The following is a 22,869-nucleotide window of genomic DNA, read 5'->3' as shown; positions in this document are numbered from 1 at the left end:
GGTGAGCACACAGCCTTTGCCCCCAGATTTACAGCCTGCCGTGCCCAGGAGGGGTGACTGATCCCCTCTGTGTGTGTATGTGTGATATTTTACTGGGAAATAAACCTGATTCACCCCAGAGACCCCTCCCCACTGCAGCCCTGGGGGGCAATGCTTTGTTTTGGCTGAGCTTTGGGGGCAGAGCTGAGCCCTGGGGTGTGGGAAGGGGGTGACGCTGGTACGGGGGTGATGCTGGCTGTGGGGGTGATGCGGTGTGGGTGTGCGTGTCTGTGGGTGATGCTGGGATGTGTGGGTGATGCTGGGGTGTGGGTGATGCTGGGTGCGTGTCTGTGGGTGATGCTGGGGATGTGTGGGTGATGCTGGGGTGTGGGTGATGCTGTGTGCGTGTCTGTGGGTGATGCTGGGGACTGTGGGTGATGCTGGGGTCTGTGGGTGATGCTGTGTGCGTGTCTGTGGATGATGCTGGCTGCGGGGGGGATTTCGGATGTGGGGGGCTGCTGGGGGTGTGTCTATGTTAATTCCTGTCGCAGGGGGGTTCCATGAGTGTGTCCGTGGGTGATTCTGGCAAGGAGGGTCCGTTCGTGTCCCCCTGTCCATGTGTGTCCCCGTGTCCGTGTCCTCTTGTCCATGTGCATCCCCCTGTTCATGTCACCGTGTCCGTGTCTGTCCCCCTGTCCGTGTCCCCTGTCCGTGTCCCCTGTCCGTGTCCGTGTCCCCGCTGCAGTTCCGTGTCCCGCCTGCCAGGGGGCGCTGGCGGCGGGCTCTGCTCTGCGGCGCGGGGCGTGGCCCTGCCTGGGCGTGTCCAGGGCGTGGCCGATGACGCAGCCCCCAAGCCCCGCCCCGGTCAGCTGAGCGCAGCGCCCCGCCCCCCGCGCCCCCCCGACCCCCCCCATCCTCCTCCTCCTCCTCCTCCCTCCGCCCTCCGCATCCCTGCGCCGCCGCCCGCAGCCTCGCCCGGCCGAGCGCCTCGGGGTGCCCCCGAGCCCCCCGGCACAGACATGGCCCCCATCGGACTCAAGGCTGTGGTGGGAGAGAGTAAGATCCGCGCTGCCGCGGGCGGTTTGGGGCGGGGGGCCGGGGCGGCCCGGCCGGGGCTGCGGGGATGCTGCGGGTGCGCAATACGGACCCTCGGGGGGGCGGGGGGGGGGGCGCGGCGACACGGGACATTCCCCGCGGGGACACGCTGGCATTATGGGCTGGGGGTGCTGTCACCTTCCGGGGTGCGTTGGTTGAATTGTTGGGGCTTTTCTGCAGTGCCGGGGGAGGGGGGATCGGTGACGGGGCCAGGCTGGAAAACCGAGGGGGGGGACAAGGAAGCCGGAGACGCTCGGACACCCCTCGGTTTTACCCTTCTCGGTTTTATCCCCCCTCGGTTTTATCCCCCCTCGGTTTTACCCCTCCTCGGTTTTACCCCCCCTCGGTTTTATCCCCCTCGGTTTTACCCCCCTCTGTTTTACCCCCTCGACCCCCGTGGCCCCCAGGCCCCCGAAGCGGGGGGCACAGAGGGATGCAGCCCCCCAAACCCTCCCCCAGCGCAGTGCCAGGCTGGGCCCTCCCGCTTTGTCTGCAGCAAATCCCGCTCAAACGCTGGGCTGCATTTCGTTATTATCCTCATTCCCTGCACTGTTATTATTATTATTATTTTCCCGGCTGTGCCTTGTCTCCCCCAGCCCGGGGGTGCCCCGTGTGTGCCCCCCCTGCCCGGGCATGCCGTGCCCGCGGGGGTCGCGCTGTTCCCGGCCGGAATATTCCGGGAGCCGCGGGCGGGGGCACGGCGCGATCGTCCCCGGCTCCGCTTCCTCCTTCCCGGCTGTTGCAAGGCGATATTTTCACGGGGGGGGGGTTGTTCTCCAAAAAACACCCGAGGAACAGGAGAGGTGCTTCTTTTCCCCGGGGCGAAATTCAGGCGAAAAAACTCCGCATTAAAAAGAAAAAAAAAAAAAAAATGGAGAAAATGAAAGGGCAGGAACCGGTGGGAACTTCCCCCCGCAGCCATGAGCCTTCCTCCTCCTCCTCCTCCTCCTCCCCGCCTCTCGCAGGGTTTATTTCCGTGGCACCGTGGCTGCCCGCGGCCGGATCCGGGTGTTTTTTTGGGTTTTTTGGCTGTTTTTTGGGGTGTTTTTGCCGTCCCCCCGCCCTCCCTTGCCCGCTGCAGATGGCGCGGCCGGGCTGGTGGTGTGATCTGATCGGGTGGGTGGCGATGGGCAGGGGGGGGACAACGGGGGGATCCCCACGGCCCTGCCACCCTGCCGTGTCACCTGCGCCATCCCCCCGCCCAGCCCGGGCTGCTGCGGCGGGGACAGAGCCCAAAATGGACGGGAAAGGCAGGGCAGGGTCCCGGTGCTGCTGTGCTGCAGGATGGGCGCTGGGGAGGGAGGGGATGCCTCTGGGGCTGTGCTGGGTTGGTTTTGGGGGGCTGGGGGTGCCCCAGCCCGGTGGGATGCGGGGTGGGGGGGTTGGACCCGCTGCCCACGCAGCCCTGGCAGTGCCACATGCGGTGCCCTGGCCGAGAGGGGACAGAGAGCAGCGCCACTGCGTGTCCCCTATTGCCATTCATTGTCTCTGCGCCGGAAAAGGCAGGGGGAGAGCACAGACACACACACACGCACGGAGAGGTTCGAAATCTGACTTAATCCTCCCCTTCAGGGTTTAGTGACAAACTGCTCCGTTCTTTCCCTGAAAAACATGATTCCAGACTGAAAATGGAAATGTGAGCCGGGCAGCCGGGCTGGCGAGGAGGCGTGGGTGGCTGCGAGGGGGGAGCGGGGTTTGAGCAGCCAGAATGCTGCAGAGGAGCCGGGGCTGCACCGGGGAGCACCCTGGGGTCCCCCCGGCATCGGGGAGCCCCTGGGCTTGCTGCCTGCCTTGGGGGGCTGTTGCACCCCCCCGGAGCTGGGAGCAGCCTGCAGGGCCCCCAGATCTTGTCCTTGGGCACCGGTGCTGCTGGCACAGGGTTCCCTGGCTGCGCCAGCCCTGCTCTCCCTGGGGCTTTGCTGCAGGAGAGGTTTGCTCCTCAGGAGTGAGAGGGCCAAGCCTGGGGCTGACCCCGAGGCAGGACATGTCCTGTGGGCTCCTTCTCCAGGAGGATGGAAGGATGGGATGGATGGATGGATGGATGGATGGGGAGGATGGAAGGATGGGGAGGATGGAAGGATGGATGGGGAGGATGGAAGGAAGGATGGGGAGGATGGAAGGATGGATGGATGGATGGGGAGGATGGATGGAAGGATGGGGAGGATGGAAGGATGGATGGGAAGGATGGATGGATGGAAGGATGGGGAGGATGGATGGAAGGATGGGGAGGATGGATGGAAGGATGGGGAGGATGCTGCCGCGTTGCCATGGCTCACTCCGCCAGCCCCCCCTCCCGAGCTGCATTCTGCCCTGGCGTCCCTCCAGACCCGGATTATTCCTCTGACCAGCTGGTGCCATAACAGGACGGGGGTTGGAGGCCTCTGAAGAGCTGGGAGGTGGTGGGCAGGGGGAGAGGTGGGCCAGGGCTGCAGGAGGAGGAGGGCACAAGCAGACTGCCACCCCCAGAGCTGTGTGTGTGTGTGTGGGGCTGTCCCTGCGCCTTCCCGAGGTGTCCAGCCATGGGGACTGCATCCTCCTGGGCCTGCTGCTGGCTGGGTAGGCTGGAGCTGAGTGTGCTTGTCCCCAGAGGTGATGCCTGAGGGCCAGGTCCTCCTGCTGTGTGTCTGTCCCCTCCCAGGGAGAGCTGGCCCCTCTGCCCTGGTGCTGGTTGGGAAAATCTCAGCTGACAGTGACAGCTCTGAGGACACCCATCCCCAAATCTTCACCTGCCCCTCAGCTGTACAGATATCATCCCCAAATCATCACCTGCCCCCCAACTGCAGGGACATCATCCCCAAATCTTCATCTGCCCCTCAGTTGCACAGACAGCATTCCCAAATCATCACCTGCCCCCCAACTGCAGGGACATCATCCCCAAATCATCACCTGCCCCCCAACTGCACAGACATCATCCCCAAATCATCACCTGCCCCCCAACTGCACAGACATCATCCCCAAATCTTCACCTGCCCCCAGCTGCTTGGACATCCCTCCCATCCTCTCGTGCCCCTGGGATCTCAGGGCCACCTTCCCCGGGCTTGCCCTGCCCAGCCCAGTGGTGGCTCTCCTGCAGCAGCCTGCAGTGAGGAGGAGGAGGAGGCTGAGGCAGGTTTTACCTCACTGAAGTGCCAGCAGTGAGGAGGGACAGGCCCTGCTGCAGGGGTGACACCTGTGCCACCGGCAGGACACAGAGCTGGAGCACATGGCTGTGGCTCCAGGCTGGATCCAGGAACCCCTGCACCCCTCCAGCTCCCCAAAGGCTCCTTTTGCTGCCATTGCTGTCCTGGCAGGTGGGAGCAGTGCAGGAGCCCTGGGATAAGGAAGCACTTTGCAGAGACAGCAGAGAACACCTTTCCCCCAGGCCACCAGGTGATCCTCCCACCTGCAGCCTCACCTGCACAGCCTCCCCCAGAGCTGACCTGTGCCCTGGACACGGCCTGGCACTGCCCAGTGTCACTGTGTGTCCCCAGCTGGGCTCTCCAGGCTCCAGCCCTGCCTGGGGATGACTCAGGGACTCAGGCTGGGGTTGTGCTGCACCTGCAGGGACAGGGAGGAGGCAGGGGCAGGGCTGGGGCTGCTGGCACCTGGCTCAGCCCAGCTCTTGGGGCACCCTGCAGCTGCCACCAGCCCCTGCTGGGGCACAGGGAGCCCTGGGGGGACAGATGCTGCTGGTGGAGGATGCTCAGTGCCCAGGGGACACGGCTGGGGTGCTGCCCATGCCAGGCACAGAGGAGGAGGAGGCAGTGAAGGGCACAGGGAGCATTGCAGGGGTGCCCATGGCATCCATGCCTGCACAGGGCAGGGCTGTGACCTCAGCCTGCTGCAGGAGTGCATGGGTGAGCAGCAGGAGCTCTCTGCACCATCCCCACCGTGGGCATCCCATCCTCCCAGTTCCCACTTGCCAGGAGTCCCCGTGGTGCCCCCAGCCTGGTGTGTGGGTACAGGAATGGGCAAAGCCTCTGCTGGGGCTGCAGCTCTGTCACCAGCCTGTGTCTCACCTCCAGTGTCAGCTCCAAGTTGGAAAAGCTTGAAAAAAATTGTAAAATTCAGCGTTCACCATCACCTTGCAGAACAATTTCAATCTCCAGAGCACAGTCTGCACCAGGGGCTGAGAAGCTCCTGCCCATATGTGAGCATGGAAGGTGACCAAGAGTGACAAACCTCAGTTTGGCAGGACTGCAGCCACTCACCTGCATGTGCAAGAAGGTTAAAAAAGCCACTAGCAGGGAGGATTTAGGCTCTTTCCCTCTTAAAAAAAAAGGAAATGTAAGGTCTGATTCCTCTGCACCTCTTGCAGAAAGTGTCCCAGGAGAGATTCCTCCCTTCTTCCCACAACATCAACACCTTTCAGAGGAGGCTCATCACCATCACAAGGCTTGTGGTCTCACGCTGAGGAGCAGATGCTGCTCCCTCCAACTCACGGTGCAGGGAGGGAGCTTGGCTCTGGGGAGTGCAGAAATAGAGCAGGGCTGGAGGTGCTGGCACTGTGGGCTCCCACAGCCCCCAGGATGAGAGAGAGCCTCAGTGTGCTCACACCTGTGGCTTCTGTGCAGCCCTTCAGGAGGTTGGCCCTGGCTCAGGGAGCAGCAAGGAGCCCCCAGCCACGTGCCAGCTGCCTGGTGTTCCTGAGGGCACAGCTAACCAGCCTGGATTCCCACCAAAGAACCACCATTTGTTGGTGTTTTCCTCCATTTGGCTTCAAGGCAGAGGAGAAGCTTGAGGAGTCACGGCCACACGTTGGAATGTGAGGGTCACCTCCCCCTGGGGACACTGTGACAGTGAGGGCTGCAGGACAGCTCTGGGCTCCTCCTGGCACTGCAGCAGCTGGGGATGGGAACATCTGGAGCAAGAGGACAGGTGCTGGTGGGGGGCTGTGGGTCACTGACTGTGCCCAAACAGGAAACTCTGCTCAGCTCTCCCCCAGATCCCTGTGCAGACCCAAGGAGATTGCCTGGAGTTAGCACAGAATATCCTGAGCTGAAGGGGCCAAAAGGATCTTCAAAGTCCCTGCACAGGACACCCCAGCAATCACCCTGAGCCTCCTCCTGCACTGAAAACCTCCTGAATTTTCCTCTCTTTCTCCAGGGCACTCAGAGGGTGTGATCATGCATTTCATTTCCCTTTTTCACTTCTGGCTGTTACTCAACTTCTGCAGAGTTCAGGAGCTCCAGGTCTCCATCCTCCTCCTCTTCCTCCCTAGGCTGTGCAGCTTTCCCAGGGCTTTGCCAGCAGGGATAAATGTGGACATCCTTCCTGAGAGCAGTGCAGACAGGGAAAGGGGAATTAAACACAGGTTACCACCACAACTGGGACTAACCCCTGGATTCCTGGCTGAGGAATGTGTCCTCCAGGAAGGGCTGAAAAATCCAGGGAAAAATGGATGTTGAGCTGCTGAAGGTTTGAGACTTGTTTGGGTTCTCAGCCATCAGCTGGGTTTTGTCCCCTCAGTGGTTTCCATGTGCTGGTGGCCATGGAGGGACATTCCTGCCACCTCTGGTCCTTGCTGCCTGTTTTATTTGGGGTTGGCACCTGCTTGGAGCTGGGGACATGCTCCCCTGCATCCCTCCAGCCTGGATCAGTGCAACATCCACACTGGCTTGAGCAATTAGTTAATGAACCAGCACAAATGCAGTTGCCAGGCCAGCCCAAAGCCAAGCTTGTCTGTCTGGGAGATGCAGCCTGACAGCTTTTTAGGAGAAGTGGGGCTCCAGCAAAGCTCACTGTGGATTTCTGTGATCCAGCACTCCAGAGCTGCCCAGGGGTTTGGGATCCTCACAGGATGTGGTGATGGTTGGGATCAAGTGCCCATCCATGTCTCCTGTGCCACGTCAGGGCTCAGGTGCTGGGATGTGGCAGAAAGGAGCATTCCTGAGCAGCAGGGATTTCCTGGGGTGTCCCAGGCTGCAGCAGCCCCTCCCTGGTGTCCCAGTGGGTTTTATCTCTGCCACCAGGGCTGCTCATCAGCTTCCAGCCCTGTTCTGAAGCTGGATAGTGGGCTTGGGGAACCCCAAAATGTGTCCATCTCATGGGGAACCCCAAAATGGGTCCATCTCTTGGGGCATCATAAAAAGGGCCCATGTCTTGGGGCATCCCAGAATGGGTCTGTCTCTTAGGGTACCCCAAAATGAGTCCATCTCTTGGAGAACCCCAGAATGGGTCCATCTCTTAGGGAACCCCAAATGGGTGTATCTCTTGGGACATCCAAAAATGGGTCTGTCTCTTGGAGTACTCCAAAATGAGTCCACCTCTCAGAACATCCCAAAAAGGATCCGTTTCTTGGGGCATCATAAAAAGAGTGCATCCCAAAAGGGTCCATTTATTGGAGAACCCCAAAAAGGATCCATCTCTTGGGGAACCCCAAAAGGGTCCATCTCCTGGGGAACCCCACATGGGTCCATCTCTTGGGGAACCCCAAAAAGGGTCCATCTCCTGGGGACCCAGCTTTGTTGTGGGGGCAGGGGCACTCCCCCTCCCCAGCTGCAGTGGGACACTTGGGGCTGGCTCTGTCCCTGGCAGGGCAGGCTGGGGAAGGCCAGGCTCTAAGTGACGTGGGATAAGCCTCTTGGAGGGCTGGATGGGCTCAAGTCCTACTAGGCCAGCGTGTCACCTGCCTGGCAGTGGCAGTGTCACATCCCTGAGGATGAGCCAGGTGCTGGGTGTCCAGCCTGACCCTGCCTGCTGCCCTGTCCTGGCTCTGATGCTGTCTGTGTTCCCTGTTCTTGGGAGAAATTGTCATGACAATTCTTTCAGCCTGAAGGAAACAGATTGTTGGGGTAGGGTTGGAGGAGCTGAGATGCTCAGGGATTTTTCTTTCCCCCCTGAAACCTGGTTTTATCTCCAAGATTAAAAACTTGGCTGTGAGCATCAGCAGGTGATGTTAGATCCTAAAAACTCTGTCTGGCCAGATGTTTGAGGACATGGACAGCAACATCTGGCTGCTGGTGTGGAATGGGAGAGCACTACTGAGAGGGGACTGGGCATGACTGGAGGAGTTGGGATCTCAGCACCTCCCATTCCCCTGGGAGACCAGAGCATTTTCCCTCAGCTGGGCTTCCATGGCTGCTGCAGGGACACCCAGCAGGGACACTCAGGGCCACATCTCCCTAAATGTGACACCAATCTCCAGCTTGTGCTGGAGTTGTGCCCTGTGGCAGGACCAGGGAGCTCTTTGGAGGATGCTCTGTGCCTCTTTCCTCACCCTGCCTGGGCTCTGAGCTCTGTTTAATCCCTGCTGGGCTCTTCCCAGGGAATCAGCACCCTTGGGGTGACCCCCAGGGAAGGGAAGGCTCCCAAGGCTGGGGCTGGCAGGGTGACATCCTCACACTTCTGTTGTTTGATTTAGGGACATTCCTTAACTGGCTTTTTATTGGGCATTTCCATCCCTGTCCCTGGGACTGGGGCTCGGAGCAAAACCCTGCAGGGGTGAAATGCAGGGAAAATGCTGTGTGAGGACATGGCACAGACTCCTTTCCTCAGGCTCAGCTCTCTGAGGGACAGTGAAAGGCTTTGGGGGGCACCTTGTTCCCCCAAAACAGATGTTGGGCAGCACTGGCAGGAGAGCACAGCTTGAATGCTCCTTCCTGCAACCCAACCCCAAAAGTTGTCCCACTGCCACCTCCTCATGTCCCTGCTCCTCCCAGGAGCTGGCCCAGGGGAATTTGGGGTGGTCCCAGGGGTGCTGCTGTCCTGCCTGGTTGCATAAGCCTGGCAGCCATGGGAGGTGAAATGGGATTGTGAGGGATTACAAGGAACAGGCTCAGGCTGCTTGATTCTTGTTTCTAAAAGGAGCTCTTAAGCTGCTGTTGTTTTCCCAGCACTTGGGATTAGGACTGACCCTCGTGGGGTGGCCCAGAGGGACCCCCCAACCAGCACATGCTCCCCACCAGCCTGGGGTCCGCCTGTGAGTGCCAAGCACGAGAGAAAAATGAGTCTGGGGGGTGACCACCCCTCCCTGGGTACCCCAAAACCAGCCCCATCCCCAGTTAAGGCCCAGGGTGAGCAGGGCTCAGTGTGACCCTGCACAGGGTGGGGTTTGGTGCCCCCAGTGCAGCCCCTGCTGCTGCCAGCAGGCTCTGGGGTGCTGTAGGGTGGGAACTGGGGTCTCACCACTGCCCACACCCCCTTTCTTGCAGAGATCATGCACGATGTGATCCGGAAAGTGAAGAAGAAGGGGGAATGGAAGGTGAGCAGCAGGGCAGGGGTGCAGGAGGGGAGGAAGCAGGGGAGGGGGCAGGGGGGGAAGGTGCTGCTGTGCCCCAGCTCCCAGGGTGCTGATGGGGTGTTTATGGGGTGCTGATGGGTGTTTATGGGGTGTTTATGGGGTGCTCACCTGTCCCAGGTGCTGGTGGTGGACCAGCTGAGCATGCGCATGCTCTCGTCCTGCTGCAAGATGACCGACATCATGACAGAGGGCATAACCAGTGAGTACCCCCACCCTGCCTGTGGGGAGGGCCAGCTCTCCCTCTGCACCAGGACACCCACAAAGGCATCTCCAGGCTGGCACAGGGTGGCTGGCACAGCCCTGTCCCGTTTGGGATGGAGCCCATGGACGGCTGCTGGTGCCAGGCTGGAGGTGCACAGGTCCCTCCTTGCCTGCTGGGGCTGGAGCAGCCAGAACACCTTGTCCCCTGGCAGCTCTTCAGCTCCAGGAGGGGACCAGGTGTTGGTTTTTATCAGCCTAATAATTAAATAGCTCCCTGCAACACTTGGGAAGGAGAAGGAAACCCCAGGCTGGGTACTGGGAGGTGTTGGGGATAGTGGGGTTTGTCTGGGTGCAGCCAGAGCTTCATCCTCAGCTGAAGGGGGGTGTGAGGATAGAGCAAGGGAGCAGCAGCACAGACAGATCCATGGCCCTGGGACCTGGCTAGGTGCCCACAGCTCAGCAGGGACCAGGGCTGGGATGGGGTGGGCAGGGGTGCCCCAGCTGCTGGCTGGGCAGGGACGGGTCCTGGGGCTGTTTTGGATGTGGAGGGGCTGCCATGGGGTGCCCAACAGCCCTGCATGGCTCAGTCCCTGCCCACAGCCCTCCTGCCATGATCCCTTTTTTTCCCCCAAGTTGTGGAGGACATCAACAAGCGCCGGGAGCCCCTGCCCAGCCTGGAGGCCGTGTATCTCATCACCCCCTCCGAGAAGGTGAGAGCAGGGTGGGCAGGGCACAGGGGCAGCTGTGCCCTGGGAGCGTCCTGGCTCCACTGGGGTGGTGGGGTGGAGGTGCAGAGCTTGCCCTGAGCCAGGAGGGAGGCCCACAGTGCATCCTGCCCAGCCCAGCTGCTCCTCTCTCTTCCAGTCCATCCACTCCCTCATCAACGACTTCAAGGATCCCCCCACCTCCAAGTACAGAGCTGCCCACGTCTTCTTCACTGACTGTGAGTGCCCGGAGGGGGGGACAGGCACTGACACGGTGCCAGCAGGTGGGGAGGGATGGGGGATGAGGGATGGAGAGGTGCTGAGCCCCCTCCTGCTGCTCCTCCCCTTGCAGCCTGTCCTGACGCCCTGTTCAACGAGCTGGTGAAATCCCGGGCTGCCAAGGTCATCAAGACCCTGACAGAGATCAACATTGCCTTCCTCCCTTCCGAGTCCCAGGTGAGCCTGGGCTGGGCTGGGGCAGGCTGGGGACAGCCAGGGCTGCTCCAGGTGCCTCTGCAGCCCAGCAGGTTTGTGTAACAGCCCTGCAGCCCCAGCTGGCTCCTTGCTCTGCCTCCCTGTCTCCTCAGATGACTTCTGGGCTGATCCCACAGGGGATTTAGCAGGTGCAGTGCCCTGGCCCCGTGCCCACAGCTGTGCTGGCCAGCCCAGCCACCAGCCAAAAACACCAGGGAGCTGGCCCTGGGCCATCTGCCCGTGCTGGGGACAAAGGCACCTGGGGGCAGACATGCCAGAACTCCTTGGTGCCATTAACCCTTCAATCCTCAGCATTCTAGGGAGTGACCTCTTGGCACCTTCCCGTGGTTTTCAGTGGGGAGCAGTGTGTTTCTGCTGTCCCCAGCCTCTGTTTCCCTGCCTGGGAGCAGGTGGCTGCTGAGGGCAGGGGTGTTCTGCCTGCTCTGCTCAGCTGGGAGGGCACATGGGCAGGGATCTGCCATGGAGCTGAGGGATGCTCTGAGCGTGGCTGAGCTCCAGCTGATCAGTCCCAGGCTCAGCTGGGTCCATCTGGGGCTGGCTGCGTTTTCCAAGCCCAGCTGGGCTCTGTGCAGCCATCCCCTCTGACCTCCCTCCCTCTGCACCCCCAGGTTTACTCCCTGGATTCTGCTGACTCCTTCCAAAGCTTCTACAGCCCGCACAAGGCGCAGATGAAGAACCCCATCCTGGAGAGGCTGGCAGAGCAGATTGCCACGCTGTGTGCCACCCTGAAGGAGTACCCAGCCGTGCGGTACCGCGGGTGAGCCGGGCACCAGGGCTGGGATGGACAGACTGCTGGCAGGGACAGACAGCCCTGGTGTGCAGGACAGGTGTCTGCTAATAGAGGCAGGAGCTTCTCTTGGAAATGGAGAATGTAAACCCCCGTCCTCCAAATTATTGTTATAATTTTGGAATTAAGGGGCTCTCAGGCAAAGATTGGGGAATTAGGAATAACAGTTCTTTACTAGGAAAATTAAAATAGAAATGCAGTTTTACACAGAACAATCCCAAACCTGCCAGAGTCAGAATCCAAGCTGACACCCGTCAGTCAGTCAGGGTGTTGGCACAGTCCCATTCAATGGTGGCTGCATCCTCCTGCAGGGGCAGATGTGGTTCAGCTGGAGCAGTGCTCCTGGAGAAGGTGCAGTTTCCTCTGAAGGATGATGTGGAAAGGTCTGGTTTTCCTCTGGAATCCAGTGGAAAGATGGATAACTTGCTGTCCAAAATCTCAGTTTTTATCTGGGTAGGAAAGGCTTGGCTCCTCCCCTGGCTGGAGCATCTCCCATGGGATGATGGAATTTTATCAGTCATGCCCTGGGACTCAGTGGCCATTAACAGGAGATATCTCCTGGAGGGAGGATGGGCTGTGGGAAGATAAAGATGATTGCCCAGCTGGTTTAAAGATGGCCCATGAGCAGATAATGTGTGCCAGGAGATCAGGGTCACTGCCCCTGCTCAGTGTAAACAGGCTCATGGTGATCTGGGGAGCTGAGAGGGTTGGGATCCTGGAATCTACGTGGCAGCAAAGCAAAGTGGAGCTCGTTGAGGAGAGGTGGGAATGGGCAGCACAACCTGCTGGGGTCCCTGCTCTGCCATGAGCCAAGGATGCTGCCCAGGGAAGCCAACACCTCCTGCCATGCCGTGCCCTGTGGGGCTGACCTGTCCCCTGCCTCTCTCAGGGATTACAAGGACAATGCCATGCTGGCACAGCTCATCCAGGACAAGCTGGATGCCTACAAGGCTGATGACCCCACCATGGGCGAGGTGAGCGCTGCTGGCAGCCCCGGGGCACTCCTGCCAGTCTCTGCCCTGGCTGGGGAGCCCAGCACACCCAGCACAGCCCCCTGGGCTCTGGGGCAGCCCCAGCTGGTGCTGATGCCCTCTGTGCCCGCAGGGACCGGACAAGGCTCGCTCCCAGCTCCTCATCCTGGACCGTGGCTTTGACCCTGCCTCCCCAGTGCTGCACGAGCTGACCTTCCAGGCCATGAGCTACGACCTGCTGCCCATCGAGAACGATGTCTACAAGTGAGTGCAGCACTGCCACCCCTGTGACAGCCTGAGGCCAGCCTAGAGCTGCAGCTGGGAGCTCAGCATCCCTCCCTCCATCACTAGTCCTCCCCTGGGAGACAGCAGGGCTGCTCTCTCACAGGACTGGAACAAGAAGGGCTTGTCCAGCCCTCAGCCCCTTCCCAACATTTAGGAGTTGAAGGGTGCAGGAAGGGAAGGGGTCAATGCCAGCTGAAATCACTTTGCACAGCAAGAGCCCTGATGTCCCCCCAGCTCCCTGAAGCTGAGGGGTCTGTGTGTGCCCTGAGCCCATCCCCCTGTGACATCCTGCCATCCCTCCCCATCCCAGGTACGAGACCAGTGGCATTGGAGAGGCTCGGATCAAGGAGGTTCTGCTGGATGAGGATGACGACCTGTGGGTCACCCTGCGCCACAAGCACATTGCTGAGGTGTCCCAGTGAGTGCCCTGGGGCTCTGTGCTGCCTGGGAGGGACTTGTGGGCTTGGCATTGTCACCCACCCTGTTGTGAGGGTCCCCTCCCCACTCACAGCTCTGCCCTGCTCCTCTCTCCAGGGAGGTGACCCGGTCCCTGAAGGAGTTTTCTTCCAGCAAGAGGATGAACACGGGTGACAAGGTGACCTGATGCATCCACTGAGCTGGGGCTGGCACATGGTGGGGTCTGCTGGGGACACTTTGCCAAGGAAGAAGGGTGGTCAGGTTCCTGGCAGGGGGAGATGGCTGTGGGCTGGGAAATGGGGTGTTTTAGGAGAGCTCTGCACCCAGGGGTCAGTTTGCCCCAGCACAGGGTCTGTGCACCTCCCACAGCAGCTGCTCTGTCCCTGTTCTCTGAGTTGGTGGCAGTGAGGGGACCCTGGTGACAGTAGGATGTAAAAGTGGCCAGGAGCTGAAAGGACCATCTGAGCCCCAGCCAGGCACATGAGGCTCCCAGAGGGAGATCCTCAGGGGATTTCTCCCCACTGCACCCCAGTTTGCAGAGCTGCAGACCCTTCCTGCCTTCAGGGGAGGAGACCTGGCAGTGACACATCAGGTGTCACCAAACCCCCACAGGGGGGTCACCTGGGGACAGAGTCCTTGGCAGGGTTGTCCCCTCTGTGCTCGAGGCCCCCAGGTCCCTGAGGGTGAGTGACATGTCCCCTTCCCTCACAGACCACCATGAGGGACCTGTCCCAGATGCTGAAGAAGATGCCACAGTACCAGAAGGAGCTCAGCAAGGTATGGGGAGCTCACTGTGCTCAGTGACTGAGCCCACCCCATCAGGAGCTGGCAGCTCTCCCTGGCCACGGGTGGTGGCACAGGGACCCTCAGCTGCTGCCAGCACTGCACAGGTGACCCCTCTTGTGTCCCCAGTACTCAACCCACCTGCACCTGGCTGAGGACTGCATGAAGCACTACCAGGGCACTGTGGACAAGCTCTGCAGAGTTGAACAGGTACCAAACATTCCCCCAGCCCCACATTCCCACAGGAACATCAGGGGTCAGCTCCACCCTCCCAGCACGGAGTGGTGATGAGCACGGGCTCCCTGCAGGACCTGGCCATGGGCACTGATGCTGAAGGAGAGAAGATCAAGGACCCCATGAGGGCCATTGTCCCCATCCTGCTGGATGGCAACGTCAGCACCTACGACAAGATCCGCATCATCCTGCTCTACATCTTCCTGAAGAACGGTGAGGAGGCTGGGCAGGGCTGTGGGCAGGGCAGGCAGACCCAGCTTTGGCCAGGACAATCCAGCTGGGAAATCCCTGGGGTGGCAGCAGAGGGGCTGTGGAGATCAGCCCCTCCCTGTGTCACCGCAGGAATCACCGAGGAGAACCTGAACAAGCTGATCCAGCACGCTCAGATCCCGGCCGAGGACAGCGAGATCATCACCAACATGGCTCACCTCGGGGTGCCCATCATCACAGACGTGAGTGCGCTGCTCCTGCTGCCCCTGCCCCTCTGCTGTGGCAGCTCTGTGCCCCGGGGCTGTCCCTGTCCCTGTCCCTGCTGAGGTGTCCCTGTGCCCCCCAGTCCACGCTGCGCCGCCGGAGCAAGCCCGAGCGCAAGGAGCGCATCAGCGAGCAGACCTACCAGCTGTCCCGGTGGACCCCGGTGATCAAGGACATCATGGAGGTGAGGCAGCACCAGCACAGGGCTGGGGGCACAGCAGCAATTCCAGAGCCACCCAGGAAAGGACTGCAGAGAGATGGGTGCTCCCAGCCCAGCCCTCTCTGAACTCGTGTCCTCCAGGCTGCTCTGTGCTGGGATTGCAGCACAGTTGGGATATTTTGGGAGGCTCTCCTGGCCCCCATGAGTGTGCTGCTGCCAGGTGGGATGCACAGAATCACAGAATATCCTGAGCTGGAAGGGGACCCCCCAGGATCACCCAGTGCAGCCCCTGTCCCTGCCCAGACCCCCCAACACTCCCCCCTGTCCATCCCTGGTGTCCAAACGCTCCTGGAGCTCTGGCAGCCTCGGGGCCGTGCCCATTCCCTGGGGAGCCTGGGCAGTGCCAGCACCTCTGGGGGAAGAGCCTTGCCCTGAGCTCCAGCCTGAGCCTGGGCAGTGCCAGCACCTCTGGGGGAAGAACCTTGCCCTGAGCTCCAGCCTGAGCCTGGGCAGTGCCAGCACCTCTGGGGGAAGAGCCTTGCCCTGAGCTCCAGCCAGATCCAGACACAACTCCAGCCTCAGCCTGGGTTCTGTCCCTGTCCCAGAGGACAGAGCTCAGTGCCTGCGCCTTCTCTTTCCCTCGTGAGGAAGTTTAGACTGCAGTGAGGTCTCCCCTCAGTCTTCACATCCCAAACCAGGCTTGCCCAGCATCCCTGAATACAAATGCAGCAACAGCTTGGCTGTTTGTGTGTGTGCCACCAAGGCTGGGTGGCCTTGTCACAGCCTTGCCCAGGTGCCAGCAGAGCCAGGGGACAGGCAGGCATGTTTTCCTTTGTCACAACCCTGGGGTGGCTTCACCCCCAGGACAGAGGGCCTGCCCAGGCAGCAGCAGCACCTCTGCCAGGTCTCCCAGGTGGCAGTGACTTGTGCCATGCTGAAGCAGCAGCATGTCCCTGCTGCTGGAGGGGGATCCCAGGGCTCCAGCCCAGCTCCTCAGGAGGGGCTGTGGGGCCAGGGGCTGTCCTGGCTGCTGGCTGACCCCGTGGCTCTGCCCTCAGGATGCCATCGATGACAAGCTGGACACCAAGCACTACCCGTACATCTCCACCCGCTCCTCTGCCTCCTTCAGCACCACTGCTGTCAGGTGTGTGCCCTGCTCCCTGTGCATCCCCAGCTGCTCCAGCACCCTCCATCCACCCCATCCCCAGCTGCTCTGAGGCCATTCAGGCATCCCCTGCCTCAGTTTCCACTCAGGCACTTCCCATCTCCTTGAGGCACCCTGGTCTCAGTTTCCCTCCAGACAGGCTGTGCCTCTGTACCCCTTCAGGAATCCCTTGTCTCAGTTTCCTTCAGGCATCCTGTGCCTCAGTTTCCCTTCAGGCACCCTGTGCTCACGTTTCCCTATGGATATCCCGTGTCTCCATTTCCCTTTAGGAATCCCATGCCTTCATTTCCCTTCAGACATCCCATTGCTCAGTTTCCCTTGAGGTATCCCATTCCTCAGTTTCCCTCCAGCCATCCTGTGCCTCCATTTCCTTTTAGGAATCCCATGCCTCATTTTCCCTTTAGGAATCCCATTCCTCCTTTCCCCTTTGGACTCCTTTTGCCTCAGTTTCCCTCCAGGCATCCTGTACTTCTGTACCCCTGTAGGAATCCCATTCCTCTTTTCCCCTTTGGGCTCCTGGTGCCTCAGTTTCCCTCCAGGCATCCTGTACTTCTGTTCCCCTGTAGAAATCCCATGCCCAGTTTCCCTGTAGGAATCCCATTCCTCCTTTCCCCTTCGGACTCCTCAGTTTCCCTCCAGGCACCCCGTGCCTCAGTTTCCCTGTAGGAATCCCATTCCTCCTTTCCCCCTTGGGCTCCTGGTGCCTCAGTTTCCCTCCAGGCACCCCGTGCCTCAGTTTCCCTCCCTGTGACAGCGACCAGCTCATGGCTGGATCTCTGGGCCTGGCCTGCTGTCGCAGCAGTGTCTGTGTGATTTAACTGAGGGGTGGCGCCTCCTGCTCGTCCTTCACGCTGCTCCTCCCCTCCGCAGTGCTCGCTACGGCCACTGGCACAAGAACAAGGCCCCGGGCGAGTACCGGAGCGGCCCCCGCCTCATCATCTTCATCCTGGGCGGGGTGAGCATGAACGAGATGCGCTGCGCCTACGAGGTGACACAAGCCAGCGGCAAGTGGGAGGTGCTAATAGGTGAGTGCTGGCCGGGCTGGCCCCTCCCGCTGCTGCTCATCCGCACACGGGAAGGGGCTCCTGTCACCCCTGGGTGTCCCCCCGTCCCCGTCTGGGCTGTGTCACACAAACATCCTCCTTTCTGCTTCCATTTCTTCGTGTGTCCTGGCTGGGTGTGTGTGAGCAGGGCTGGGTGAGAGAGAGGCAGCTCTGATTGCTGCTCGGTTTTGGGGTCATCACAGGGAGAAAAGTGCAAAATAAAGAGGGGTGCAGACAGGAGAAGGTTTTGCAGTTGCACAGTGCATGGTCAGGGTCAGCTCCCATCTCTGCTCCCAGGGGAGCTGTGAGGCACAGAGGACACTGTGGAAGCTCTCCCAGGTGTTAGGTCCCTAAAATTCCTCTGGGAAGCACAGCTTGGATACACACCTTGCAGGTGTCCTTTACCATCTCATCTCATGCCCTGGGTGCCTGGTGGAGCTGTCCCCAGCATCTCTTCTGCTCAGCATGCCAGGCTCCACCACCTGCTGCTGCCCCAGCCGTGTCCCTGTCACTGTCACCCATCCCAGCTCCCATCTCATCCTGCCTCTCTCCAGGCTCCATCCCCTGCATGTGCCTCCCAAGCTCTGGGCTCCAGCTGCCTCCTTCCTCTTCCTCGCCCCAGAAGCAGCTGCTGGTGGTGGTGGTGGCGTGGGGGAGCCTGGCACAGCCATCAGCCCTGCTCTGTTCTCCTGCAGGTTCTACTCACATTCTCACTCCCACCAAATTTCTCATGGACCTGAGGCACCCCGACTTCAGGGACTCCACTAGGGTATCTTTTGAGGATCAGGCTCCAGCAATGGAGTGAGCCAAAGAAACCAAGTAAAGGCAGCTTACTAATGAAAAAGAAACTCTTCCTCCCCGAAGGGTTTTCTTTCATTCTTCCATTCCTCCTTTTTTTTTAATCATTGTTTTGGGGTTTGCTGGGTTCTCTGATTAGAAAATGCTTGCAGTTCCTCCGAGCAGGTGGAAGAGCATCCAGTCATCCCTCAGCCATGTCCCTGGCCCTGGCTCCTTCATGCCATGAGCTCCCCCTGGCCAGGGCTGCAGGGGTCTGGGTGCTGCCTGCCCCACAGAGGTGTCCCAGGGCCAGGCAGGGGCACAGAGCTCCCAGATTCTGCCCTGGGAGCAGCTGGAGCAGGGCTGGGGGAGAGGGGCAGCAGTGCAGCCCCAGTCCTGCTGGGGAGAGGGGCAACAGTGCAGCCCCCCAGCCCTGCTGGGGAGAGGGGCAGCAGTGCAGAGCCCAGCCCTGCTGGGGAGAGGAGCAGCAGTGCAGCCCCCAGCCCTGCTGGGGAGAGGGGCAGCAGTGCAGAGCCCAGCCCTGCTGGGGAGAGGGGCAGCAGTGCAGCCCCCAGCCCTGCTGGGGGAGAGGGGCAGCAGTGCAGCCCCAGCCCTGCTGGGGAGAGGGGCAGCAGTGCAGCCCCCCAGCTCTCATCCTGGTCCATCCTCACTGGCTGGGCACTGCTGGGACCCCCCAGTTCTGGGGTGTCCTGGGGCTGGGATCCCTGCTATCCCTTGGATAGGCAGGAGCCTCCTGACACTGCAGACCCCAGACCCTGCTCTGGGTTCAGCTCCTGCTGCTCCCACTGGGGAGTGCCACCCTGGCCTTCCCCTGTGCTGCTCTCCAGTGCCTGTGGGGCTGAGCCAGGGTGGCAGCACGGTGGGAGCCCCACTGGCACCGTGCTGGGGGACCTTGAGCGAGGGGCAGCAGACCAGAGCCTGTTTCCCTTGTCCCCTCCCACCCCTTCCAGCCACCTGTGTGTCTCAGAGGGACCTGGGGCAGGTCCTTCATGCTGGCTGCCACCCCTGCACCCCCCAGTGCCTCCTGCATCCCCCGTGGGTGCTGCAGTGACCCCAGTGCCACAACCCCCTGCACTGGCACCTCTCTCCAGCTCCATCCCTCCCTCCTCCTCCATCCTTTTCCCATTCTCCCTGCCCCACAAACTGCATTTCCCTGCAAGCATTTCCAGCGGTGTGGGGCCAGCACTGCCAGGTAAGGGGGACCCAGGACAGCGGGGACAGGGCTGGGACACAGCACACAGTCCCAAACCCATCACTGATCCCCCTGCACCCCTTCTCCTCTGCTCCCACAGGGTCCACGCACATCCTCACCCCACAGAAACTGCTGGACACGCTGAAGAAGCTCAATAAAACAGAGGAGGAGGGCAGCAGTTAAAAGGAAACGTTGTCACCACTCGATGCCGACCCACGTCCCCGCCGGGCGCCCCGCCCCGGGTGCCACCCTGCACCCAGTGGGCTCAGCTTCTCTCTTGTTCTTGTGTTATCCTCTCCTCTCCCCTCCCAGCACCTCCCCCATCTCATTTTATCCACAGGGAGGGGATAACAGCCAAAAAAAAAATTATATATATATATATATTAAGAAAATGGATGCATTGTGTTTAAGAGAAAAAGGAAAAAAAAAAAAAAATCTATATATTTGTAGCTGCAGCTGTGGGAAGCGCCCAGGAGCTCATTGCTGAGTAACCATCTGCCCATTGCTGGTGAATGTGGTGGGGAAAACGACAGAAAAACACATTTTTTTGGGGAATGCTCCTCACTGGGGTCTTGTGTGGACGGGAGGACAGATGGACAGACGCCCCACACCGCTCCAGCCACTGCTCAGGCAGGCACCACCATCTGTCCCAGGGCTTGTGGGGTGGTGGGTGCTCCTGCCAGATGTGCACAGCAACATCTGGGTGGGAATTTGGGATGGGGGTGGAGCCAGGACGCTTCCCACCGTGGTAACTCCCATGTGGAAAGGGACCAAACTGGTCAGAACTGGGAGCTGGGGCCCGTCCCCTTGCACAGCCTTGCTGCAGCGCTGCCTCTCTGGGAATTCCTTCAAAAATTACATATATATATATAAAATAAAATCCATTTTATATATATATATATGTATATCTGCTCTCTCCATGGATACCTCTCTCCATCCAGCCCCAATGGAAGCTCGGTGCCCGTGCCCAGCTCCGCTCGTGTCGTCCCGTGGTGAAGCGTTTCTGAGCGTGCTGTCACCCCAAAAAAACCCCTCTGGGCCCTCCCCAAACCCCTCTGGGGCCCCCCAGACCCTCCAGACCCCCCCCAAACCCTCTGGACTCTGTGTATATTAATGACTGTGTCTTGTGACGTTCTTACGAGCTTGGTGTATAGTGATTTCCCCAAACCTCTTGATTTTAGTTGGGTTTTTATTTGATGCCCCTGGATTGCCCCCTCTCCCTTGCCATTAGATGCACTGCAATATTTTGGGGTCTATGGTTTTGTTCTCTTCCCCCTGAAGGCTGTGACCCCCCTTTTCCTTCCCTGAAATTGCTCTTTCTTGCCTCGTTGGTGGTTAGCCCCCCCTTTCCCTTCTGCTCCTTGCCCATAAAGTTAAATATATATTTTTAGGGCAAAGGCTGTATCATTGCACTGATATTTGTTGGTTCCCCTTTGGTCTCCCAGCCCATTTCTGTTCCTCCTTGGTTTAGCAATGCAAATGCTTCAGGATCTTGTATGTTGGACATTATTATTATTATTATTATTTTTTTCTGTTACAGTTATTTATATAAAAAATAATTTATCAAAAAGGAAAACTTTAAAAAAAAAAATAATCTAGTCTGTCTTGGAACTTGTTTACCTTGAAATTACTGGAATCTAAATGTTTGAAAGTGTTGAAGCACAAACATGTATCATCTCTGTATATCTGTTCTTCTGTACTAAAGCACTCGAGTGACTAAATAAAATCGATCTCCATCCCTAGTGCAACTGGGGCTGTGCTGTGCTGCTCCCTCAGGGCCAGGAAAACAGGGAAAAGGCATGGGAAAACATTCCATGCCAGCCCAAGGGAGGGCTCCTGCTGTGGTGATGCCACATCTCCCCCAGGAGTGGCTTTGGGAAGGAAAATCAGCACACGAGTCATCCAACTGCATTTATTTCCTTCAAAAAAATAGGTGATTTCTTCGTACAAAATGCCACCCCAGTGGCTCTGCTGGGTGTTAAAAAATAAGGGATAAGGAAAAAAAAAAACATCATTTGGTCCTGGCTACTGCATTTGGGTAATTATCCACACTTTCCACATGTTCCCATCACAGCCTGGCTGGGCTGGGCTGGGCTTGGGGCATGAGCATCAGCAGAGGCAACCAGAGACACATAAAACCTCTTTAAAATCCCCTAAACTTCTTTAAAATCACCCCAAAAAAGGGAGGAAGGGACAGCCCCATTCCCAACCCCTCTGGGCTCATGTCAGGATCAGGCTCAGGGGGAGCTTGGAATGCTCCAGACCTGATCCCCCCTCCAAATGTGGATATTTGTACAACAAATAAAAGCAAAAAATAAATAACATTTGACACTGGCACTTCAGGTAGGTGCTACAGATAAACACAGGCTGAGGTGCTGGGGGTGGAGCAGGGGGTTTGGCTGGAGCCATCCCAGGAAAAGCTGCCCCAAGCACATCCTTTTCCCTAAAAAACAGGCATTAACCCCTTAAAAACCCAGCTGGGAGGAGCAGGGGCTGCACAGACCCCACACCTGCTCTGGTCTCAGCAGGTGAATTCTCCTCTGCCAGCCCAGATTCCCTGAGCATCCCAGGGGGAAAACCTCAAATCCTTCATTTCATTTTCTGCCTGGGATCCAGGGATGACCAGAAAAGCCCCACAAATGCCCTAAGGGTTGTGCTGGAAATGCAAACCAGAATATTTATATATATGTATCTGTAGAAAGATATATCTATAGACTCAGACACAGATCTGTGCATACTCAGATCTATTCATGTCTCCCTAGATACAGACATATAACTAAATATAGATATGCCTATATCTAGATATATCCATTTATAGATACACATATATCAGACACACACTATAGATCATAAATCCACACTCAAAAGAGTGATTTAGCTGCTTACTAGCTAAAAAATTCACATAAAAAAACACATAAAAATATGTTTCCCCAGGGAGGATCCTGCTGGGTTCAAGTCCAAGGGCACAGGGCACAGCCCACTGAGGAGCCCCAAAGTTTGGGAGAGGGGTGGGATAGGGACCCCCAGGGAATCCCAGGGATTTCTGCCCACACAGGCACAGAGGCAAACACAGCTCTGACCCACAGCAGGGCAGAGCATCCCCAAAGTGCTCAGGGTGGGGTGGCACTGCCCTTCCTGGGGGGACACAGGGCCACCCCTCAGTCCCAGGGAATGCTGGAGAATTCTGCCCCCTCCTGCAGCTTGGGGGGGCCTGAAACGGACAGACAGACGGACAAGCCAGGCAGGGACTGCAGGCAGAGCAGAAAGGGGGAGACCAGCCCTGCTGCCCCCAGGTTTGGCAGGGAGCACCCAGGGAAGGGATGCTGAGGGGGCCCATCCTCCTCCTCCTGCTCCTGGGGGCAGGGAGGGTTTGGGGTGTCAGGGAGAGGGTTTGGGGTGCCAGCTGCAGGGTTTGGGGGTGATAGGGAGAGGGTTTGGGGGTGCCAGCTGCAGGGTTTGGGGGTGCCAGCTGCAGGGTTTGGGGTGCCAGGGAGATGGTTTGGGGTGCCAGCTGCAGGTTTGGGGGTGATAGGGACAGGGTTTGGGGTGACAGGGAGAGGGTTTAGGGGTGCCAGCTGCAGGGTTTGGGGTGCCAGCAGGAAGGTTTGGGGGTGACAGGGAGAGGGTTTGGGGGTGCCAGCTGCAGGGTTGGGGTGCCAGCTGCAGGGTTTGGAGGTGCCAGCTGCAGGGATTGGGGGTGCCAGCAGGAAGGTTTGGGGTGCCAGCAGGAAGGTTTGGGGTGCCAGCTGCAGGGATTGGGGTGTCAGGGAGAGGGTTTGGGGTGCCAGCTGCAGGGTTTGGAGGTGCCAGCTGCAGGGTTTGGAGGTGCCAGCAGGAAGGTTTGGGGTGCCAGCAGGAAGGTTTG

The 22,869-nt window shown here is 59.2% G+C and overlaps 1 protein-coding gene and 1 long non-coding RNA gene across 2 annotated transcripts; both read left to right on the top strand.

The window, feature by feature from the left end:
- The first annotated feature begins 893 nt into the window (after positions 1-893).
- On the top strand, positions 894-20,752 carry STXBP1 (syntaxin binding protein 1). The gene is made up of 19 exons (XM_056505034.1): positions 894-1,035; positions 9,207-9,256; positions 9,413-9,494; positions 10,130-10,206; positions 10,361-10,439; positions 10,553-10,656; positions 11,304-11,452; positions 12,372-12,456; positions 12,587-12,717; positions 13,049-13,156; positions 13,273-13,333; positions 13,867-13,932; positions 14,068-14,148; positions 14,247-14,385; positions 14,515-14,624; positions 14,729-14,830; positions 15,865-15,950; positions 16,842-16,996; positions 19,105-20,752. Exons 1-19 carry the CDS (start codon positions 999-1,001, stop codon positions 19,185-19,187), a joined length of 1,785 nt encoding a protein of 594 aa, XP_056361009.1. The 5' UTR covers positions 894-998; the 3' UTR covers positions 19,188-20,752.
- A 1,704-nt stretch (positions 20,753-22,456) lies between these two features.
- Positions 22,457-22,858, top strand: LOC130260051 (uncharacterized). The gene is made up of 3 exons (XR_008841730.1): positions 22,457-22,521; positions 22,716-22,764; positions 22,808-22,858. It is a non-coding gene; the product is annotated as an uncharacterized LOC130260051 (long non-coding RNA).
- Positions 22,859-22,869: the final 11 nt, after the last annotated feature.

This window comes from Oenanthe melanoleuca, chromosome 17, assembly GCF_029582105.1.
Source record: "Oenanthe melanoleuca isolate GR-GAL-2019-014 chromosome 17, OMel1.0, whole genome shotgun sequence".
Lineage (NCBI taxonomy): Eukaryota > Metazoa > Chordata > Aves > Passeriformes > Muscicapidae > Oenanthe > Oenanthe melanoleuca.
Note: the sequence above shows the minus strand (reverse complement) of the source record. Positions and strands in the feature narration are given on the sequence as shown.

Bases quoted from the DNA above. Each gene is read 5' to 3' on its own strand.
- STXBP1 (XM_056505034.1), top strand. From the start codon at position 999: ATGGCCCCCATCGGACTCAAGGCTGTGGTGGGAGAGA. The intron at 1,036-9,206 runs GTAAGATCCGCG...CCTTTCTTGCAG, and splicing joins CAAGGCTGTGGTGGGAGAGA to AGATCATGCACGATGTGATC. The intron at 14,149-14,246 runs GTACCAAACATT...GGCTCCCTGCAG, and splicing joins AGCTCTGCAGAGTTGAACAG to GACCTGGCCATGGGCACTGA.